At 41.0% G+C, this 20,892-nt stretch overlaps 1 protein-coding gene across 1 annotated transcript; it reads right to left on the bottom strand.

Moving 5' to 3' along the window:
• Nucleotides 1–15,303: 15,303 nt before the first annotated feature.
• Nucleotides 15,304–20,202, bottom strand: LOC122019072 (beta-glucosidase 13-like). Its single transcript, XM_042576581.1, has 8 exons — nt 20,040–20,202; nt 17,195–17,253; nt 17,046–17,101; nt 16,880–16,980; nt 16,430–16,590; nt 16,012–16,127; nt 15,730–15,946; nt 15,304–15,381 (listed from the first exon to the last, which is right to left on the bottom strand). Exons 1-8 carry the CDS (start codon nt 20,200–20,202, stop codon nt 15,304–15,306), a joined length of 951 nt encoding a protein of 316 aa, XP_042432515.1.
• Between the last annotated feature and the right edge of the window lie 690 nt (nt 20,203–20,892).

Below are 20,892 nucleotides of genomic sequence, written 5' to 3' on the forward strand. Positions count from 1 at the left end.
ATCAAAACCATTCGTGGTTCTGGGTAATCCCACTATGAAGTCCATAGAGATATCCTCCCACTTCCATTCTGGAATCTGGATCGGCTGCAGAACTCCTCCTGGTCGCTGATGTTCTGCCTTAACCCTCTGACAGGTTAGACAGATGCTGACGTATCTGGCGATGTCTCGCTTCATCCCGGGCCACCAAAAACGGTTCTTCAGGTCTTGATACATTTTGGTGGAACCTGGATGCATCGCATAGGGAGTCTTGTGAGCCTCATCTAGAATCTGTCTCCGTAGCTCCTCCTGATCTGGAACACAGAGTCTGTCACCAAAATACACTACCCCACTGGCGGACACTCTGAACTCTCCACTTTCTGATTCTGCTAACCCTTGCTTGATTTTCTGGATTTCAGAATCCTGCTCCTGAGCTGTCTGGATATCATCAAGCAAGGTAGATGCTAAGAACATAGTGGAAAGCTGCCCGACCATAAGCTCGAGACTAAAATCTGTAATCTCCTTCCTTAGGGGTGGTGACATAGCTGCTAAAGATAATAAGGTGGCACTGGATTTCCTGCTGAGTGCGTCTGCTACCTTATTAGCTTTCCCTGAATGGTAGAGGATATCTATGTCATAATCCTTGACCAGCTCTAACCATCTGCGCTGTCGCATATTCAGATCCTTCTGAGTAAAGAAATAGACTTTGATGATGTGTATATACTCTGCACTGAGCTCCGTACAAATAATGTCTCCAAATCTTGAGAGCGAACACCATTGCTGCAAGCTCAAGGTCGTGAGTAGGATAGTTCCTCTCATAATCCTTGAGTTGTCTGGAGGCATAGGCGATCACCTTGCCTGCTGCATCAGAACTGCTCCTAATCCCAATTTGGAGGCGTCACTGTAGATGTCGAAGCTGTCTGTGTTTGCTGGTATAGCTAAAATAGGAGCACTGGTCAATCTCTGTTTTAGTTCGCTGAAGCTGTTCTCACAGTCCTCTGTCCACTGAAATTTCTTGTTCTTCCTGGTGAGAGCTGTCAGTGGGGAGGCTATCCTGGAGAAGTCCTCTACGAATTTCCTATAGTAGCCTGCTAATCCCAGAAAGCTTCTGATTTCACTGGCGTTCCTGGGTCTCTTCCAGTTACTTACTGCTTCTATCTTGCTGGGATCTACCATAACACCATCCTTGGAGATGATGTGACCTAGAAAGGCTACCTGGTCTAGCCAAAATTCACATTTCGTGAATTTGGCGTATAGCTGGTTCTGCTGAAGGATCTGCAAAACTGTCTTCAGATGCTCTGCATGATCCTCCTGAGTGCCTGAATAGATAAGAATGTCATCGATAAACACGATGACAAACTTGTCTAAGTATTCTCTGAATACTCTGTTCATGAGGTCCATGAAAGTAGCTGGAGCATTTGTCACGCCGAAAGGCATGACTACGAACTCATAATGTCCGTATCTGGTCCTGAAAGCCGTTTTAGGTATATCACCTTCCTTGACTCTAACCTGGTGATATCCTGATCTGAGGTCAATTTTAGAGAACACTGTGGCTCCCTTTAGCTGATCAAATAGGTCATCTATCCTGGGGAGAGGGTACATGTTTTTAATTGTGACCTGGTTCAAGGCACGGTAGTCTATGCATAGGCGCATGCTTCCATCCTTCTTCTTCACGAACAACACAGGTGCTCCCCATGGTGAGTGACTAGGGCGTATGAAACCCTTGTCTAGAAGCTCCTGTAATTGCTCCCAAGTTCCTTCAGTTCAGCCATGCGGTACGGTGCCTTGGAAATTGGATTTGTGCCGGAATGAGCTCTATCTCAAATTCAATCTCCTCGTGCTAAGCCTCGTAGCTCTTCAGAAAGATCATTGGTAGTCACACACCACTCGAACCTCTCGATAGCTGTTGGTTCTTGTCCCGGCCGGTGCCGATTACATTTGCTAAAATCCCATGCATCCCGAATCCAATAGTTGTGCTTTCAATGCCGAGAGAAACTTCCTTTTCTCTTTGGTTTTCCTATGAACTCAAACTGTACTCCTGCTTCATATGACTTTCTGCTTACGGCACTCTATAGAAGCGCCGTATCCGATCGTAAAATCCATTCCAAAGATGACATCATAGTCATCATTTCTAGCACTATCGATCACCAAAAGTTCTCGCTCGCTATAATGACCGGCACCGCCTCGAGCCGTGTAGATGCCATAATGTCTCCCGAGGGTAGTGTTGTCGAAACCGACTATTGAGTACTCGAGGTGTTGCTAATTTTTCGCAAACGCCCGGATACATAAGAGTGGGTTGCCCCGGTATCGAATAAGACAGTTGCATCATGCAGAAAAACTGATCCGACCTGTGACAACTGCCGAGGCATTTGCTACGCCCTCTCCGGTCGCTGAGAAAATCCGCATTCGTGGTAGCCGTGGGGCTTTAATCTGCCTCGATCGATCTGGACCATCTAAGGCAAGATACATCGTGTAGCCGCTACCGGCCGAGCTCCATCGACCGAGGCCGAGGAAGATCGTTCTTGTTCGCACCGCTAGCCATGTGCCCTTCCCGTCCACATTCAAAACAACCCCGCGTCTTGCGACAAACTCCTGGATGATGTTTCCACAAGTAGTACACTTGGGATGTCTCGCAATGTTTTCCACCGGTCCTCCTTTGGGTCACCGCTGCCTTACGCTTCCCTTCCGCTGGAGCTATGTCCTGTTGTTTCACGAGTACCGAGCCCGCTGCCCTTGGGCTCTGTGGAAAACCTCGTCGGATGATGTCAGGCCGATAGTGCTCGTGATCGAGCACTACTCACTAGCTCCTTTGTGGTTTGTGGCCTATGAACGCCACCACCACATTCATTGCGATCTCGGTCCGAGCATCTTCAAGATCAACCGCACCTGCTCCTTCTCCGAGCCGACTAGTTCGACACACACGGCCAACCTGTTGAATTTCTTCACGCCTTCCTGAACTGATAGGTTGCCCTGACGAACTCAAAACTCGTATCGGTTCGTGACTTGCATGTGAAAGAATTCCTCAAGAACTCTTTCTCAAGTTGGCCCATGTCATCTAGTTTACTCGCCACTTCGATTTAATCCGCTCCCACCACATGCGTGCATCTCCCGTTAAACGAATGAGGCACACTTCACCTTTTCGTGCTCGCCGCCTAGAAGCTCCATCGTGCTTTCCAATGTTTTAAACCATGCCCGAGCATCCCATGGTTCGCTGGTGCCTGAGAAGTTCTCGCTTTATTCTCTGCCACCGATAAGGTAAGCTTCTCTCTTAGCCCCTGCCACTGGCTACTCGACCGGTATCGCAGGCTGAGCCGGTACAACCTCTGTGATTACCGGAGTCGTGAGGTTCGGTACTCGAGTGACTGGGGAGTAGTCTGCTGGTTAGCCTTTAAGGAGGCTATCTCCTGCTGCTGTTCAGCTAACTGCTGCTGTAGCTGAGCCACTAGTGTTGTAAGGTCTGGGGGAGGCACTGAACTGCCTGCCTCATGCTGGGGCTCAGCCGTTGATGCTTTCTTAGCTGGACGTCCTCGTACCATTTTCTGAATAGCAGAGAACACATATATATAACTAGGCTATCATGTTATAGTTAACTACACTCGTAACATGTTAAATACTATCACTGTAAACATGAATTAATTAACTACCAACATGCGAGCAAACATGAAAGTACATATAACTGATATGAAAGCTGAAAACAAAATTGAGTGAGAGATGTTCTTACTTGGAAGTTGCAGGAACAATGCTGATGTGTGTGTAGGAAGTATGGAACACTGCTCTGATACCACTCTGTAACGACCCAACTCCTGGGTACTAAGCTGTGAGCTGGATCGCTACATTAACTACTGAAACTGCTGTGCCGTACTGTGCAGAAAACTGGGTAAAATAAAATTTCTCTAACTAACTCTATTAAATTGACAACTGGTACACTCACGCTGTTATAAGGAAGGGTTCAAGACCTTTCCGGTAGGAGTATATGTGCTAAGGAGGATACTTGACCTCCCATCTGAGCTAGAACTCAAAGCTATCTTCCCAGCTAGCTGTTGTTCGATCCACGGACCGATCAAACTTGCCGTGATTCTGTGCCCTGCTGGATCGGTCTACGGACCGATCCAGCAGAGACTGGATCGGTCGGCAAGACCGATCCAGGTGTGTCTGGATCGGTCTGCAGACCGATCCAAGCACCTGGAGGCGCTGAGATGCCTACCTTTCGATGCTGGATCGGTCGGCTGACCGATCCAGGCACCTGGAAATCTTCTCCGAGGCTACTGTATCGAGCTGGATCGGTCGGCTGACCGATCCAGGAGGATACAGTAGCATTCTGTATCTCGCTGGATCGGTCGGCTGACCGATCCAGTGGTACAGCTCAGACCCTGATCGGTCTGGGGACCGATCAGTGTCTGATTTCACTCGAGAGTTCTGATTTCAGCACTTTGGCGTGCCAAAACATCACACAACAGTTCTAAAACAATGGAGATACATTCTAGCATGTAATTACTAATGTTCTAAACATGATAAACTAAACAAGACATAGTTACTAAGCTAGAACAATTAGTAACAAGACTAAGTATGGAACTAAATATGTTAAGTGCTAAAACTGAAATAAAAGCGTATAGATCCCAAGGATCTTTATTCCAGACCCCTTGCACACACACATCATCGTAGCATCATCCTCCAGCCTCCGCTAGTCCACTTTTCTTTTACCGGTATCTGCAGTATAAGAAAAATAGTATCTGTAAGCCAATAAGCTTAGTAAGGAACCATCTACCTCACAAAAACATGCAACGATGCAATTATGTTTTTAAAACATGCTGTTTGAAACCTAAACTGAGCATGCAAGCATGGCATGGCATGGTATCATACAAAGCATGGCATGACATATAAACTGAACCTGAAATTGAACTAGTCATGCATATATCTAAATTTGTATACGAACTCAAATCATGTAAACTGAACCTGACTGAACTGAATGCTAAATTAGTGTTCTCATCACTGGTTTCAAATTTGAAAACTATACATATAATAGATGAAAATACTAAACATGCTGTTGGGGCCCTGGCAACTGTACTTACTGTGCGCGCATCCCTACGAGACCCGGGATTGCAAGTTCCGAATCCAGCAGGGTTACTAGGTTATCTGAACCTAGGGACGACTGTGGGAGTCCAGCCCATGGATATCTGATCCAAGTACAGTGCCAACTGAATAAAAGTAAAATACTGAATACTGCTTTATCTTACTTTGCTGTTCTAGGTTATCTGAACCTAGAGCTAGGTTATCTGAACCTAGAGGCTCATGTGGGAGCCCACCCAATGGATATCTGATCCATTTGCTGTAATATCTGATAATAAACTGAGTAAAATGTTCTAATTCATTTTACATGCCGTTAGGACGCCTATTGGTGCATCCTTCGAACCGAGCATTCTATCAACGCTTGGTGTGCACTAAAAGCACACCCTAAAACCGAAAACTGTGAATTACTGAACTAATGCCAAAACTAACAAGCGAGAGCAATTATACTGCAGGGGGGTTTTTTACCTCAATCGCAAGGTTTTCTTACGATTTATTCGCTAGGTTTTTTCGAAACTGTCCGCTCGACGAACCGCTTACGCCCTCGCTCCTCTCGCGGAGAAGAACCGACTTCGTACAGGTGTTGTCGCTGGAAAGTGAACACACGATCCTAGGGAAGGAACCCTAGGTTTCCCTTGCTTTGTTTTGCTGCGTCGAGAGAAAGAAACGGGAGAGGGAGAGGGTCTCGGTGAGGGTTTGGAGAAGGTCACGAACCAATTAGAAATAAACCAACCCACTTAAACCTCCTATTTATATCATGTGGTAATTCCGGTCTAACTCTAATATAAATATAAATGTTTCTCCTTTCTCTCAGGACGGCCCTGCTGGGTTCACTGGTTACTAACATTATCCCTTAAACCATAGGTCTCGGGTTCGACTCCCGCTTAGGCCGTTTTCGTTCCCAATTCTTTTTGCTACTTCCGATACTCGTAAAATTCCGTAAAAATATCTAAAAATTCCGAAAAATTCATAGAATAATTCTAAAATAAATTCGGGAATTTTTCGGGCTTTACACCATGAATCAAGTAATTTATTTCTACCTAGAATCAATTTTGTTAAAAAGGGATTCTTTTATTTGGATATAGTCAATTGATTATAGTAACTTGATTAATTAATGAATGATAAATGGAAGTGTTAATTTGAAATGGTTTGTTAATTAACTAAGGTTGATTAATTTCTAAGTAATGGTTGCTAGATTACCAAGTTAATTGAATTTAGAGTTGTATGAATTAAAACATGTTCATAGCAAGGTTTAATTGAACCTATTGCTTACTAATTATGTTTGATAATCAATTAAGTTCGATGTATTAATTAATTGATGGATTAACTAGGTTTACTGATTAATAAATGTAATGATAATCAGATTTAGATTAATTAATTTTATTGATTAATTGAAGATATTAGAATAATTAAATTATTCAATTGATGAAATCTATGTAGTTGACTTAAATGATTAATGGAAAATTATTAATGCACTTGATTTAAGGTATTAGTTGGGTTAATGAAACAATACATTATTACTTAGTCAAGAGGTTGATTAATTGATTTAGAGACTCTTAAATAATCTCCTTTGCATATATATATATTACTTGTAGATATGAGTAGTAGACATGACCTTGGATTTGAAGACACCAAAGAATACTCTATATTAGAGGTGGGTAGTTCCTACTTTGACTTTTGTAGTTCTCTTAATCTTAGTGCATGATTGTATTATCTATATTTTATACGTAATAGTTAATTATGTTACGTTGACTTCACTCTAAGTATTTCTTTAGTTGACCTTTACTGTTTGCATTTGCTTTAGTCTATTTTGATATCCATAAAGTCTCATTCTTATTCATACTATTTATAGTCATTTATGGTTGTGCTTTAATGCTAGTGATACTATATCGTAGCATAGTTGTAGAATATTAAACTAGGTTACTAGCTTGATATTTATTCATGTTTGTGTATTAGTAAGATTATACCGTAGTGTAGGATATCGTCTATCCTACTAGACCCCTGATTGTTATTTTGGCTCATGCTTATATGCTAGTGAGGTTAGACCATAGGATAGCTTGAAGAACATTATCCTTGAATTATTACTGCGTATTTTGTTATTATGACTTGGTATATGTATATACCTTGTCTGCTCACAGGACCATCCATGGTAGAGTATTCTCCCGAAGATAGTAACCACTTATACATCTTGTCTGCCCACAGGATCATCCATGGTAGAGCGTTCTCCTGCAGACATTGACTATTTTCATACCCTGACTGCCCACGGGACCATCAGTGGTAGAGCATTCTCCCGCAATCAATGTCTAAGGAGCTAGATAGCTACCTCATTCTGTCCGCCCACAGGACCATCCATGGTAGAGCATTCTCTCATGAATAGTGACTATTTATATACCCTGACTACCCATGAGACACATTCATGATCGCATATTATTGTGCTAGTTAGGACTAGTTATATGCTTGCTATATGGCAGTTATATATTTATTCATACAGGTTTGGATATACTGTATATATTTCCACTCTATTAGTTATACCTAGTTGAGTAGATTAATAGAATATTTTATTGTTGAATATGATTTTGGTTAGCAGACGATTATATCAGCGTTCTTACTTTTATAGTAAGTATTTTACCTGAAACTACATCATTTGATCTCCTTATATTTAGTATCATGCACTATCTTCTTATACATATTGAGTTGTTGTACTCACTACCTCTTGCTTTTCCTTTGTCTTTCAGGTTAGCAGATAGAGGATATGTTGTGTTGCTTAGAGCTCCTGGCCCCTAGTCCCATATCACACTCGAGATCACATTTTTCCACATTATGTTTTGCTACGTGGTATTTGCACTTGATTTTATTTATGGATCTTAATCTTGTAGTGTACTTTTATTCGGTTGTGATATTTGTTATGTTAAGTCATGCCAGAACGCAGTCATTTATGTTTCCTATGTGGTGGGGGGGGGGATGTATATCCCTCTTTATTGTTGTCACTATATTTTATCTTCTACTATATATTTATGTTTGTGTTGGACTCATACCATGTTATATCATACATTGTCATTAGGGGTACCGTCCGTTCCGTCGGATAAGTATACCTTCGGGGCATGACAATCATACCTTAGAAACATTTATTACTTTTGTAGAAAGTAGCAAATAAGAAAAATCTAAAAATAAATCGATTTGGAAGTGATCATAGAGGTTAATTTGAAAATGATAGCTTTACCAATTTTTGCTCATAAATTGGATATAAATATAAATTTTCTATCTATAGGACACCTCAATAAAATGGAGTTATTGAGAAAAATAATAGAGTTTTACAAAAGGCTTCTAAGAGCATGTTAAATGAATATTTACTTCATAGCTACCTATGGGCCGAAACAATAAATATGACATGTTATATGCAAAATCGAAATACATGGGTTCTTGGCCAAACACCACATAAGTTGTTGTTTGGAAAATCACTCACAATTAAATATCTTAGAGTATTTGAATGTAAAGTATACATTCTAATTTCTAAACAACAAAGATTACTTGGAAAAATTCTCTGCTAAGGCGGATGAAGGTATCCTTGTAAGGAATTCTAATCATAGAAAAATCCAGAGTTTATAACAAGAGATCTAAAATAGTTAAAGAATCCCTAAATGTTGTTTTTGAAGAAAATTCATCTTCAAATTCCACTAAACTGATGTTGAATTAATATTTGATTTAGAGAAATTAACATTAAATAAGGGAAACAATCAAGAGGAAGAAAAACTAAGAGAGTGAGAGTAAGATAGTAGAAAAATCACCACAACTCAAGAACCAAGATCCACTAGATCTTGGAGGTAAAGAAGTTGATTCAAAATTATATCGTAGTGCTATAGATAGTCTCCTTTATCTCATGGTTAGTAGCCAATATATTATTTAGTGTGGGTATGCGTGCAAGATATCAATCTTGTGACAAGGAGTTATATTTATATGTCATCAAACAAATTCTTCGATATCTTAAGAGAATTCAAAATGTAGATCTTTTGTGTCTTAGAACTAAAATTTTTAATCTTGTGGAATACTCTGATTCTGATTATGCCTAGTGCAAATTGGATCTAAAAAGAACTAATGATGAATGCCGATTTTTAGGATCTTCTTTAGTCAGTTGGTCAAGTCAAAAATAACATTGAGTGACACTCTCCACAACCAAAACTGAATATATCGCTATAGGAGAGTATGTATCACAATTGTTGTGGATGCTTCACATTTTATAGGACTATAAATTCATTTACAAAAATGTATGAGCCCTTTTTGATAATGTGAGTACCATAAACTTGATCAAAAATTCAATTTATCATTCAAAAACAAAGCATATTGAGGTAAAACATTATTTTATTCAAAATCATGTGGCTAGAGGTGGTATTTGTTGGACCTCATGGTAGTTTTGATGTGATCAACCAAGTTTAGGTTATGTCCTGTTTGTTTTCTGATCCTTGTGTCTAAGTGTGCAAGAGCTTAGGAGCACAGGAAGTCGAGCGGAAGACGCAGCTAGCGAGAAGGACGACACGGGAAGGGAGTTGATGGGCTCGGTGCGTCCGAAGGACGAGAAAGCTGCGGAAGAGTACACCGGTGGGCGAAAAGAACGTGCACGACGTTCAAGGGACGTAAAGCCGGGACGGAAGCCTACTCGAGGAGAAGGCCGGAAATTGGGTTCGGGTGAGCCCTATTTCGGTTGGCTGGAATCACCCAAAAGAACGGAACTTCGGAAGTTGAAGCAAAGAAGCAAGTGTGCTGGAAACACTGCTCAAGGCGCCTTCATCATAGCTTGAAGGTTCCTTCACCTTGAAGGCGCCTTAATCTCGTCAAAAGTGACCGTTTGAGCACGGATAAAGTTTTATCCGCTGACTTGGTTAGAGGCGCCTTGAACCTTGTTAGAGGCGCCTTGGACCCTCGGGATAGACTTTCCAGGAGCTATATAAAGGCCCCTAGAGCTAGGAAATATTAATCAACTGATTCAAGCAATCAACTCTGTAGTCATTCCTAGCAATAGTTCTAAGCTTCCAAAGTGTAAAAGGCTTCTCCGCTTTCAGAAAGGAGATCTTTCAGAGCTTTTCTTACTGCCTTGGATTAATAACCTTCTTGGTTGTAACCAAGTAAATTGTTGGGTTCTTTTTCTTTATTTCTATTAATTTACTTTATTAACTATTGCACTGTTTGAGTTGAAAGAATCAAGGAGGGTATACTTTTATTTTGTAGGCAATTCACCCCCTCTTGTCGGCCCCACTGCACCAACAAATTGTATCAGAGCACGACCACCTCAGAAGGACTAACCGCCGACTGAATCACAAAGATCAGGACATGGCCGGCGCGAACATTCATCCCCTGAAGTTCGACGGAGACTTCGCTACTTGGAAGCGAAAAATGGATGTATTTTTTAAAACTGAATTTGATATACTTGTAATAATGAAATATGGATATGCAGCGCCAAAAGACAAAGAAGAATTCAACTGGACAAAGAAGGAGCAGGCCGATTTCGTGGCCAACGGAAAGGCAGAATTTCACCTACTCAACGTGCTGCCGCCCCAGGAGGTAAGTCGAATCGGAAGCTACGACTCTGCCAAAGACCTCTGGGACAAATTTCTGGAGCTCCACGAAGGCACCTCAAAAGCAAAGCTAGCGAGGCGTGACATCCTCCGGACCCAGTTAACAAACCTCCGGATGAACAACGGCGAGAAGGTAGCCAACTTCAAGTGAGGATCAAGGAGCTAATAACGCAACTGACGAATCTCGGTGAAACGGTAACGAACTGAGAATCCATTCGGTACGCGCTCAACGCCTTCCCCAGAACTCCGGAATGAGCTTCCTTAGTAGATGCGTACTACATCTCTAAGGACTTTGAGGTAAGTAGTTTAGAAAGTTTATTTTCTACCTTCAAACTTCACGAGTCTTGACTTGCAGAGCCTAAACAAGTAGAAACGTCGAACCTCAATATTGCCCTACAAGCCGAAAAGGATGATCCCGACTCTGAAGTGTCGATCGACGAAACTGAAGCGTCTCTTCTGGTAAGAAAATTAAATAAGTTTGTTAAAACTAATAAGTTTAAATTACAGTCGAGGAAACATCAATGGAACAGAAGGACGGTCCGATGCTATAACTGCAACGAGGAAGGGCACATCAAGGATGACTGCCCCAAGTTGAAGGAAAAGCACAAGGAGAAGGCTCAAAGACCGACGCCCTCTACACGCAAGAGCCTGAAGGCCACCTGGGATGATTCTTCATCTTCCGAATCAGAAGCCGAAGCCTTCTCAAGATTAGCACTGATAGCTAACCATCTCTTCGAAGATGACTCAAGCTCAGAGATGAGCATAGATGAAGGGGGAGGAACATCAGGAGAAGAAAAAAGCTGTGACGAAGGGGGAGCATCACCGCTTAAGGTAAGTAAGGTATGTGATCTCACTCCTACTCAGTCCTTTCAATTTATCAAATTGCTTACGAAAGATCTAGCAAAATTAGAAAATGAAAATGCTGAATTAAAATTGAACTTAGCAAAAGCATGCCCACTAGAAATGTATGATAATTTAAATTTAGAAAATAAAAAATTGAAAATTGAAATTAAGAAATTGAAAAATAATGCATGCTTAAATAATTTCCAAAATCAAAACTAAGGATTTATGGAAAATTAAATTGGTACATTAGAAAACATCAGGAACAACTTAGGAAAATTCCTAGAAACGATATACCCCTCAAGTTTTTAAATAACCCTGTAAGAAGGAACCTCTATTGGGTTCCAAAATCTGTTCTAGACTAATTTTTTTCTTTAAATTAAGGCTTTCAGAAGAAAATTTTGTTGGTGCGGTTAGCAAAACGGTCTAACCCAGGTTTTGATGAATGACAAAGTAGGTTAAGTTAGTTTTGTTGTTAATCTAACACTTTAACCGAGTGTGCAGGAGAAGCCCAGATAGGTCAACGGACTGACCGGATGTCTGGAATGAAGCCCAGCTAGGTCAACGGGCTGACCGGATAGCTGGCACGAAGTCCAAACGGGTCAACAGGCTGACCGGACGTTTGGCATGAAGTCCAGCTAGGTCGACGGGCTGACCAGATAGCTGGCGCGAAGTCCAGACGGGTTGAAGGGCTGACCAGATTTCTGACAGGTAAGTAAAGGTAAGTCATTGGAGGGGAGTGACTGTGAGGACGCGTTCTCGGGAAGGGAACTTAGGCGTCGATCCAACTTTGATCCATTTCAGAAATCTAAGTTGAGAGATCGTGACTAGATTCCGGTCTCGGAAAGATGAAATCTAAGTCATACTCATTTCTGTTAAACAATGAATTGTGCTAATAATCTGTTTTGCAGGGTATAATTGCCTTGGACTAACGTGTTTCTTGCAGGAAGGAGTCTGTTGGAAAACTTGGGTCCGGGCGCCCTGGAGGTACCCGGGCACCCAGAGGCAAGGTTTTATCCCCTTCGTGTCAATGCCACATGGAGGCTCCTGGTTGGGTCAGCTACGTCACACCGGGGCGCCCTGAAGGTTCTAGGCGCCCCCAAACCTCCTATATAAGGAGGGTCAAGGCTGAAGCTCCAACAACTCAGACAATAAGATCTTCTACTCCCTGCTTTGCTGTGCTCCTGCGACGTTGCGAAGCTCTTCCGACGACCTACGATTCAAGTGTTCTTTCTTATTGTTATCGGTATTATCTTTTAATAGTTCTTGTACTTGATATTGTAATTCTATTTACGAACTATTAGTGATTGCCCAACGAAAGCACTCAACGAGTGTGGGCCTTGGAGTAGGAGTCGACAAAGGCTCCGAACCAAGTAAAATTGGTCTGTGTTAGCATTGTTTTCTTTTTCCGCTGTGTACTCGCTACGACTTATTTTTAATCGCTATTCACCCCCACTCTAGCGAATGCTACGATCCAACAAAATTAAACAGATAATTTCTTTTGAGGCTTTGTCTAAGGAAGTGGTTGTTGCTCCAATAACCAAGAAGGCCTAGTGCCTCGCCACGACCTGGAAGCCAAAATATTGAAATGAAATGTTTAATTAACTTCTTATTAAAGCATTAAAATTAAACTTAAATAATGCTTTAAATTTTTTTTTTCCATACTTAGGCAAAAATAGTTCTAAAGATCTTCCAAGTAAGAATTTTAAGCAAGAATATTTTCCTAAGTTAAAAAGTCTTCTAAAGTTTTTTTTTTTAACTTAAATTTTTTTTTTTGCAAAAACTTAAGGAAAATCTTAGAAATTTTTTTTCAAAAGACTTAGAAATTTTAAAATATTTGGTACCCCATTTTTGCTGTGATCAAAGGGGGAGAAATAGGTACAAGTTAAGTTTAGGGGGAATTAAAACTAACTTTGGTTAAATTTTATTTATGCCTTTCAAAATTTAGTATCAGAACTAAATTTTATGCTTGTTGCAATTTAGTTTAATTACAAATTTAGACTTTAAATATTAGTTTTGTAATTTCTTTAAATTACTACTAGTCTGTTTTTACCCTAATTTAAACTTGGGTTGATGCACATCAAAAAGGGAGAGATTGTTGGACCCCCGTGGTAGTTTTGATGTGATCAACCAAGTTTAGGTTAGGTCCTGTTTGTTTTTTGATCCCTGTGTCTAAGTGTGCAGGAGATTAGGAGCGCAAGAAGTACAGCGGAAGACGTAACTAGCGAGAAGGACAACACGGGTAGGGAGCTGACGGGCTCGGTGCGTCCGAAGGACGAGCAACCTGTGGAAGAGTACACTGGTGGGCGAGAAGAACGTGTGCGACGTTCGAAGGACGTAAAGCCGGGACGGAAGCCTGCTCGAGGAGAAGGACGGAAATTAGGTTCGGGTGAGCCTTATTTCGGTTGGCCGGAATCACCCAAAAGAACGGAACTTTGGAAGTTGAAGCAAAGAAGCAAGTGTGCTGGAAACATTGCTCAAGCCGCCTTCATCATAGATTGAAGGCGCCTTCAAGACTTGATGAAGGCGCCTTAATCTGGTCAAAAGTGACCGTTTGAGCACGGATAAAGTTTTATCCGCTGACTTGGTTAGAGGCACCTTGAACCTTGTTGAAAGCGCTTTGGACCCTCGGGATAGACTTTCCAGGAGCTATATAAAGGCCCCTGGAGCTAGAAAATATTGATCAACTGATTCAAGCAATCAACTTTGTAGTCATTCCTAGCAATAGTTCTAAGCTTCCAAAGTTTACAAGGCTTCTCCGCCTTTAGAGAATGAGATCTTTCAGAGCTTTTCTTGCTGCCTTAGATTAACAACTTTCTTGGTTGTAACCAAGTAAATTGCTGAGTTCTTTTTCTTTATTTTTGTTAATTTACTTTATTAACTATTGCACTGTTTGAGTTGAAAGAATCGAGGAGGGTATACTTTTATTTTGCAGACAATTCACCCCCCTCTTGTCGGCCCCGCTACACCAATAGTATTATCCTTAATTATGTTGAGTCAATTTTACGAGAGAAAGCTGAAAGACAATACTTTTTATACGTTGTCTATGCGGCTAATAAGTACTATTAAAAATACTGTTGTTAAAAGTCCACTCAAAGACAACGCTTAAAAATCATTGTCATTTTTTACAAAGAAAAATTAGTGTCATTTTTTACAAAGACAACGTTTTTATAACGCTTAAAAAGTATTTTCATTTTTTTTACAAAAACAACGCTTTTGCAATACTTAAAAAGCATTATAATTTTTATTTTTATTTTTGCAAGGACAACACTTTTGCAATGCTTAAAAAGTGTTGTCTTTTTTTTTGTAAAGACAACACTTTTATAATGCATAAAAAGCATTATTTATTTTACAAAGACACCACTTTTATAACAAATTAAACCTTCATAAATAACACTAACTAAAATACCGTGAAAGGTCAATTGAACAATCTTTTTACTATTAAACTAGAAATGTATCATACAATTCAAATAGAAAATATCTAGACATAATATATAAACTTTGGATCTATGTTAAGCCTATATAAACGGAAAAACCCTACATACTAGACATGTGTATTAGTTCCAATAAATCTTGCTTCTTGGATTGAATCTTTCTAGTAATATTACTTCTTCTAGAAAATATATGAGTACCTTTCTTGGCAAAACAAAAACTCCATTTTCAATTTCTTTCCACATTCATCTACTAGGAAAAAAATTATTATATTATAATTAAGATGAAGAAACTCACATAATCAATACATTAATTCGTGAAATTAGGTATTACTAATCTCAAATCTTCAAATCCTTCGTACAATTCTAATTGCATATATCCCGAAACTGCCAAACAATTTATAGAAAAAGGGGGAAAAAACATACTAAACATGCTTCAAGATCTTCAAAGTGAGATTCCTCAAATCTACATGCCAGCGCATTATTGTTTTCTTGTGTTGAAGCTGAATGAAAAGAAATAATGATTAGAAGAAGAGAATATTATATTCATAATTGAAATATAATAACAACAATTATAATATATTAAATAATAAAGCATCATGGGTAGATAAAGAGACAACTAGAGTCGGCCTACATGGATCACATATCTTCTTATTATACATGTTTTATAACAAAATAGTTTCTCCTAAAGTTTTTATTTATTCATCTTTTCTCAAGCTAACAATATATACCTGTGTGCCAATTATAACTCAACTCCTCTGTGTATACCTGAAATATCAAATATAGTTAGGTGAAGCCACATGGGCTCATGCATTAGTAGCTTATTTGAATTGAGTTTACAAAATCATTACCAGTTTGTAGGCGTGAGAATCTGAATGATAGCTAACATCAACTCTTGACAAGAGTGAAATGGAAATAGCAAAGTATGTGATATAGTAATTAAGTCCAATGAAATCAAATGACGACTTAACCAGTTGAGATTGTTCCGTGCTAAACTTTGAAAGACGGTCCTCAACAAGTGCTCTCATTGTGAAAGGATAGTCACCTTGAGTTAAGGGGTCGATGAACCTGTAATAAAATTATTTCACGCATGAATAATTATCATTAGAAAAGAGATGAATGACAGAGCTCACCATCCAAACATGAAATCTAGAGAATGAGAGACTGCATCCTCATCCTCTTTGGTGTTGGAGCAAGGCACAAACCAATGGCTTACTAGTGTTATGCCTATCAGTCCCTTTTGAAATACCTAAGAATGGATTAAAAAATGTCTTAATCCAGATGCTAATCTGAAAGAATTTTGATTAGGAGCTTGAACCATTGAGTACAAACCATTGACCATCAAGTATTAGAAACACATAAGAGGATGTAGACTCTTTTATATCAGATACTGAACAAAGACAGTCACTATATCAAGGTTATTCTTTCATATTCCTTTTTTTTCTGTTGAACTTTCTTGGCAAGGCATTAGCAATCCTCAAAGTTTTAGTTCAGCTGTCATTGTCTAAACGAAGATGTACAAAAACATATACTTTGGAGGAAAAAGAATACCTGATATTTGTCTCTGTAAAGCTTGGCAGCAGTTGCATGAACCAGCAATTGATGATGAACACAGAGGTAGGGCTCTGTGGATGAGTTATCTCTTCCACACTCAACAAATTCAAAAAGGACAGCATCTGCTAGGACAGAACACACCACTTGAGTACCCTGCACTACAATATGAGAATGGCTCATTGAATGTAATCCAGTGTTTCACTCGGTCTCCAAATTCCTTGAAGCACAGTTTGCCGTAATCTCTGAAGTCATCTCTGTCATCAAACAAAGTAGTGATTGTCTCTTCTTTCTTTTCAATTTTTTTCTTAATAAAGGTGAAAATTGAATTAATGAATTATCATCTGAAGTCACACGACAAGAGGACTAAGGAAGCCCAAATACTGCACAAACACAGTTCTTGTTTCAGTTTCAGTTTCTTGATTGTAAATTGTAATAGCTAGTGATTACCATTGGTTAGAAGATCATCGATGACGTTGTTGTAGAAATTTATGCCCTCCCTGTTGATTCCACCACTTAAGCTTCCATCTGAAAGTTTTGAATTCTTAATTCTATCTCAAGGTTCTATTAGCAATAGCTTATTTCAAAGTGATCATAATTCAAGTAGGTCTTGTACTTGATAGAGAACCTGGAAGCATCCATCCCCATATATTTTAAGAACTTTATGTCTTCCTACAACAATCCATGCACAGATAGAGTTAATTAATTAGTAATATAAATATATAGATTATAGATAGATAGATTATCTTTAATATGATTACGTACCTTATGACGATGATAAAAATCAATAGCCACATCACCATTGCTGTTATCCATTATTGCTTCTGGCAAAACATTAATATGAAAATTATACATATAAATGATGCCACTTATTCAAACTAAATTAAAATGATTAGTCGAACTAGACAAAAACATCGGAATCACATACAATTTTAACTATATATTATACACGTTGATGGGTATTTTCTTCTTAATCAACTATGAATTGACTTGTAAACAGTGATTTTTAATAAGATTAAGCTATATTCAATCACATTCTGAGAGTAAAAATTGAGAGAAAGGAAAGAGACCGGGTAAGTGTGGATTTCAAATCACTGGGTTGATATTCGAAAACACGGTACATTCCTAATTTATCTTCAAACATAACAAAGGAACTTCCACAAGATGTAATTCTTTTTAGCACAAATCTTCCTAAATACAAGGACTCAAGAAAGTAACTTATCTAAATAGTACTGATTTGGATAATTCAATAAGATCCTAAAAACTAAATGATCCTGTCCGAAAACGTTAAGCTAGAAAGTCGGGGATGTGACAGATTTGCTGACTGGATAAAGACCTCGCTCCTCTCTGCAAAACAAACCAAACCAAGGAAGGAGTCCTGACGTTGGTCCTCCGACGCTCAAGTTAGAAATAGAAGTGAGAAGAGAAACCGAAAATAATAGGGACAGAGATGAATCTTGTCTTTCTTCATACCTAGCATACTCTTTTATACCTGTCTTAGCAGAAGATATTTTTATTTTGGATTCTGCCTATTCAATGATCGATGGAGTGTCTCTTTTATTTTCTCTTCCCCTTATTAAATATCTAGTCTTTTTCTCTTTTATTATTTTATTGGTTCATTACTAATATGTACAATGTCGATGTCATACTCCGAGCCAGATGGGTGGTCCGCTCGACCCGCTCACCTGCCAACCGGGCGGATCAGACACTGGTTCATCCAGACGGTGGACCAAATAGTCGTTTCTCCGATCGACCGATGTAGCCACTTCCCGCTCGAGTCATGTGGACGAGTCTTGCTTAAGCCCTAGTGTTGACCGCCTTGACTTTGACCTACACCGTGACAATTGATCCATGCCAGGTAGTCTCCTTATCGCCGCATCACAAACCTCCCCTTCAAGTCTAATCGAAGGAGGCTGCAAATCCGACTGACTGGACAGGTGGTGCCTTATGTGATTCCCACGTCCGATCGGACTGTGCTCGATCCGTAATCGTCGATCGACCCATAAGCCAACACCGCTTAGCTTTATTTTGCCATTGCCAGTTTCAGCCTTGTGACCCGTTTTTTGGCCAATCGGGGTGATGAGCAGCAACATTTGACAAATTTTCATCCTTTCCTTGTGCTTTATTGGGCGAGCGTGGTCTCTGCTGATGTCATCCAAACTTCTCAAAGACCGTGCAAATCCCTGATAATTATGGCTGAGTACGCAGCCATACCTTTTAATTAGGTGCCTTAAATGCTACCCGATGACCGAGGGGCACGTGTCCCACACTGTCACTGCACGCTCGATGTGACAGGCGGATATCCGCTTGCGACGCGACGTGCGTCCTTTCAAATTCAATGGTTGGATCTGCTTCAAGGTTTTCATAATTTTAGATCAGACGTCTCAGGTCGATCGGTCGCGAGGTTTATAAGCCTCGCGTGCTGCCATCTTCTACTTCGTGCCCTCGTCTTCGAACTTTATCGCTGCGACGCCTGCTCTCTTCTCCGGCGACCCTTCTTGTAAACTTCCTCTCCCTCACTTGAACCTTTTCGTTGTTCTTAGCGTCCTCTCTTCCAGTCGAACTTGTTCGTTGTTTCTCGTCAACCTTTGTTTCCAATGGCCAGCTCCTCACAACCTCCTGTCTCCGTTCCTGGGCTCTGATATACGTCCATTGAATTCAAGTTCGACGGAGGTGAGGTTGAGAATTTGAGAGCCGCTATTGAAATTCCTTGTGATTATCAAATTGGTCTTCCTTCGACTTTCGACCGCCCGAACGAGCCACCTCCGGGTTTTGTATGCTTCTTTAGAGACCAATTTACCGCTGGTATGCGGTTCTGTGTCCAATCCTTCAGTCTGTAAATATTTTTGTATTTCTCTACACCAATTAGTCCCGAACTCCCTTAGGCTGCTGTACGGGGTCATCGTCATGTTCTACCTGCACGACATTCCTTTGACCCCTCGGCTCTTCCACTACTTCTACTATCCTAAATTATCCGAGCCGGGGACCTTCTTATTCCAAGCCCGAGTGGGCATAGTCTTCCTCGATAAGATGTCGTCCTCCAATAAGCATTGGAAGGACTATTATTTTTTCGTTCGCTTTCCTGAACAGCTAGATTTCCCGACCGGTTGGCAACTTGAAGTGGCGAACTCGCCGAAACTCAAGAAGTATAAGAGTCGATCGGACTATCTCCATGGGGGCTTCACACTTGACCGATCAGAAGTACCACATTCATAAGTTGTTGCATGAGGGAGCCCTCTACGTGTTCAGCTTAAGCCTGATTCGTACGAAGCTCCCGTCCAGCCTAGGTATGCTCCTCCTCCTCCTCCTCCATTGAATCTAACTGATTTTTTCTCCTTTTTGCAACTCACATCATGCTAACGGTGTGTCTGGCCGACAAGAGCAAACTGGCAGACGCAGAGATCAATGCTGCGACCGTGGCGGAGCTAGAGAGCCGAGGCTTGTAGCTGATTATCTCATGAGAAGATCAGCTCGGCGAGAGTGCGGGAGTGCCAGCTCAAGGGAGAGAAGGGGTAGCCAGGCGGACGGTTAGTGGTGAAGCGGCTGGCGTAGTGAATCCTCCACCAGAACGGCTTCCGGTGATTCTGATTAACGGGGCCTCAGAATCGACTTCTTTCGAGGAGCCGCTGATAAGCTGAAAGAGGCACCACGTAGAGACTGCCTCCCGATCCGCTTCCTCCACGATGCGGACCCCAACCAGAACTAGCTCGCGTCTTCCTTCCAAGAGAGGTGAAACCTCGGTTCCTGCTGCCCAAACGGCGGTCGTTCCCCATATGTCTCTGTCGTCCGATTAGACTCCCTCCTTGTCTGGGCTGCAACAAGGAACTATCTACGCGTCGTCGATCGCTTTCATACCGCCTCCACCTCTTCCAAAGGCTCAGAAGTCTCACATCCAACTAGCGTCAACATCTTAGTCGACTGGCAGAGCAACTTCAGCCCCGTCCACTCAAAGTGTCTGACGCTACATAACAGTGATCATCCATCTGCCTACGGATGAGTGGCGCAACTCTGATAACGTCGAATCTCGAACCCCCGAGCACTAAATAATTATCCAGGGATAGCTCGTACAGATATGGGCCGACGCCCGGGCCCGAGCGACGATCATACATTTAGGGGCACTCGCCAACAGTCATACTCAGATGTTCAGTAGGGTAAGTATTTTACTTGTATGCTCTCATTTATCGTTGCTCAACCCTAATAAATTCTACTTCCTCGCAGTATTGGGTGTAAAATTTGACTATGTGCCAAAGACTCGCCTTTTTGGAGCAAGAAGTTAAATAGCTGCACACCCCGAGCAGCCAGGCAACGACTTCTCAGGCACAACCGGAGCAAATGAGTGCCAAGATGGCTCAATTAAGAGCTGATCTGAGTAAGAGCTCTAAGCAACTGGAGTCGGAGAAGAGTAAAGGTGCCAAGCAGGCTGCACACTCAGCTTGATAAACAGGCCACCTCCTTCGAGTCCA

This window comes from Zingiber officinale, chromosome 9A (assembly GCF_018446385.1).
Source record: "Zingiber officinale cultivar Zhangliang chromosome 9A, Zo_v1.1, whole genome shotgun sequence".
NCBI lineage: Eukaryota > Viridiplantae > Streptophyta > Magnoliopsida > Zingiberales > Zingiberaceae > Zingiber > Zingiber officinale.

What these genes read in the sequence shown, in the direction of transcription:
- LOC122019072 (XM_042576581.1), bottom strand. Translation starts at nt 20,202, where the DNA reads ATGGGGAACGACCGCCGTTTGGGCAGCAGGAACCGAGGTTTCACCTCT. An exon ending in CGATGATCTTCTAACCAATG is followed by an intron (nt 16,591 to 16,879) that starts GTAATCACTAGC and finishes CTCATATTGTAG; the next exon opens with TGCAGGGTACTCAAGTGGTG. An exon ending in ATTCTCACGCCTACAAACTG is followed by an intron (nt 15,382 to 15,729) that starts GTAATGATTTTG and finishes CTTTTCATTCAG; the next exon opens with CTTCAACACAAGAAAACAAT.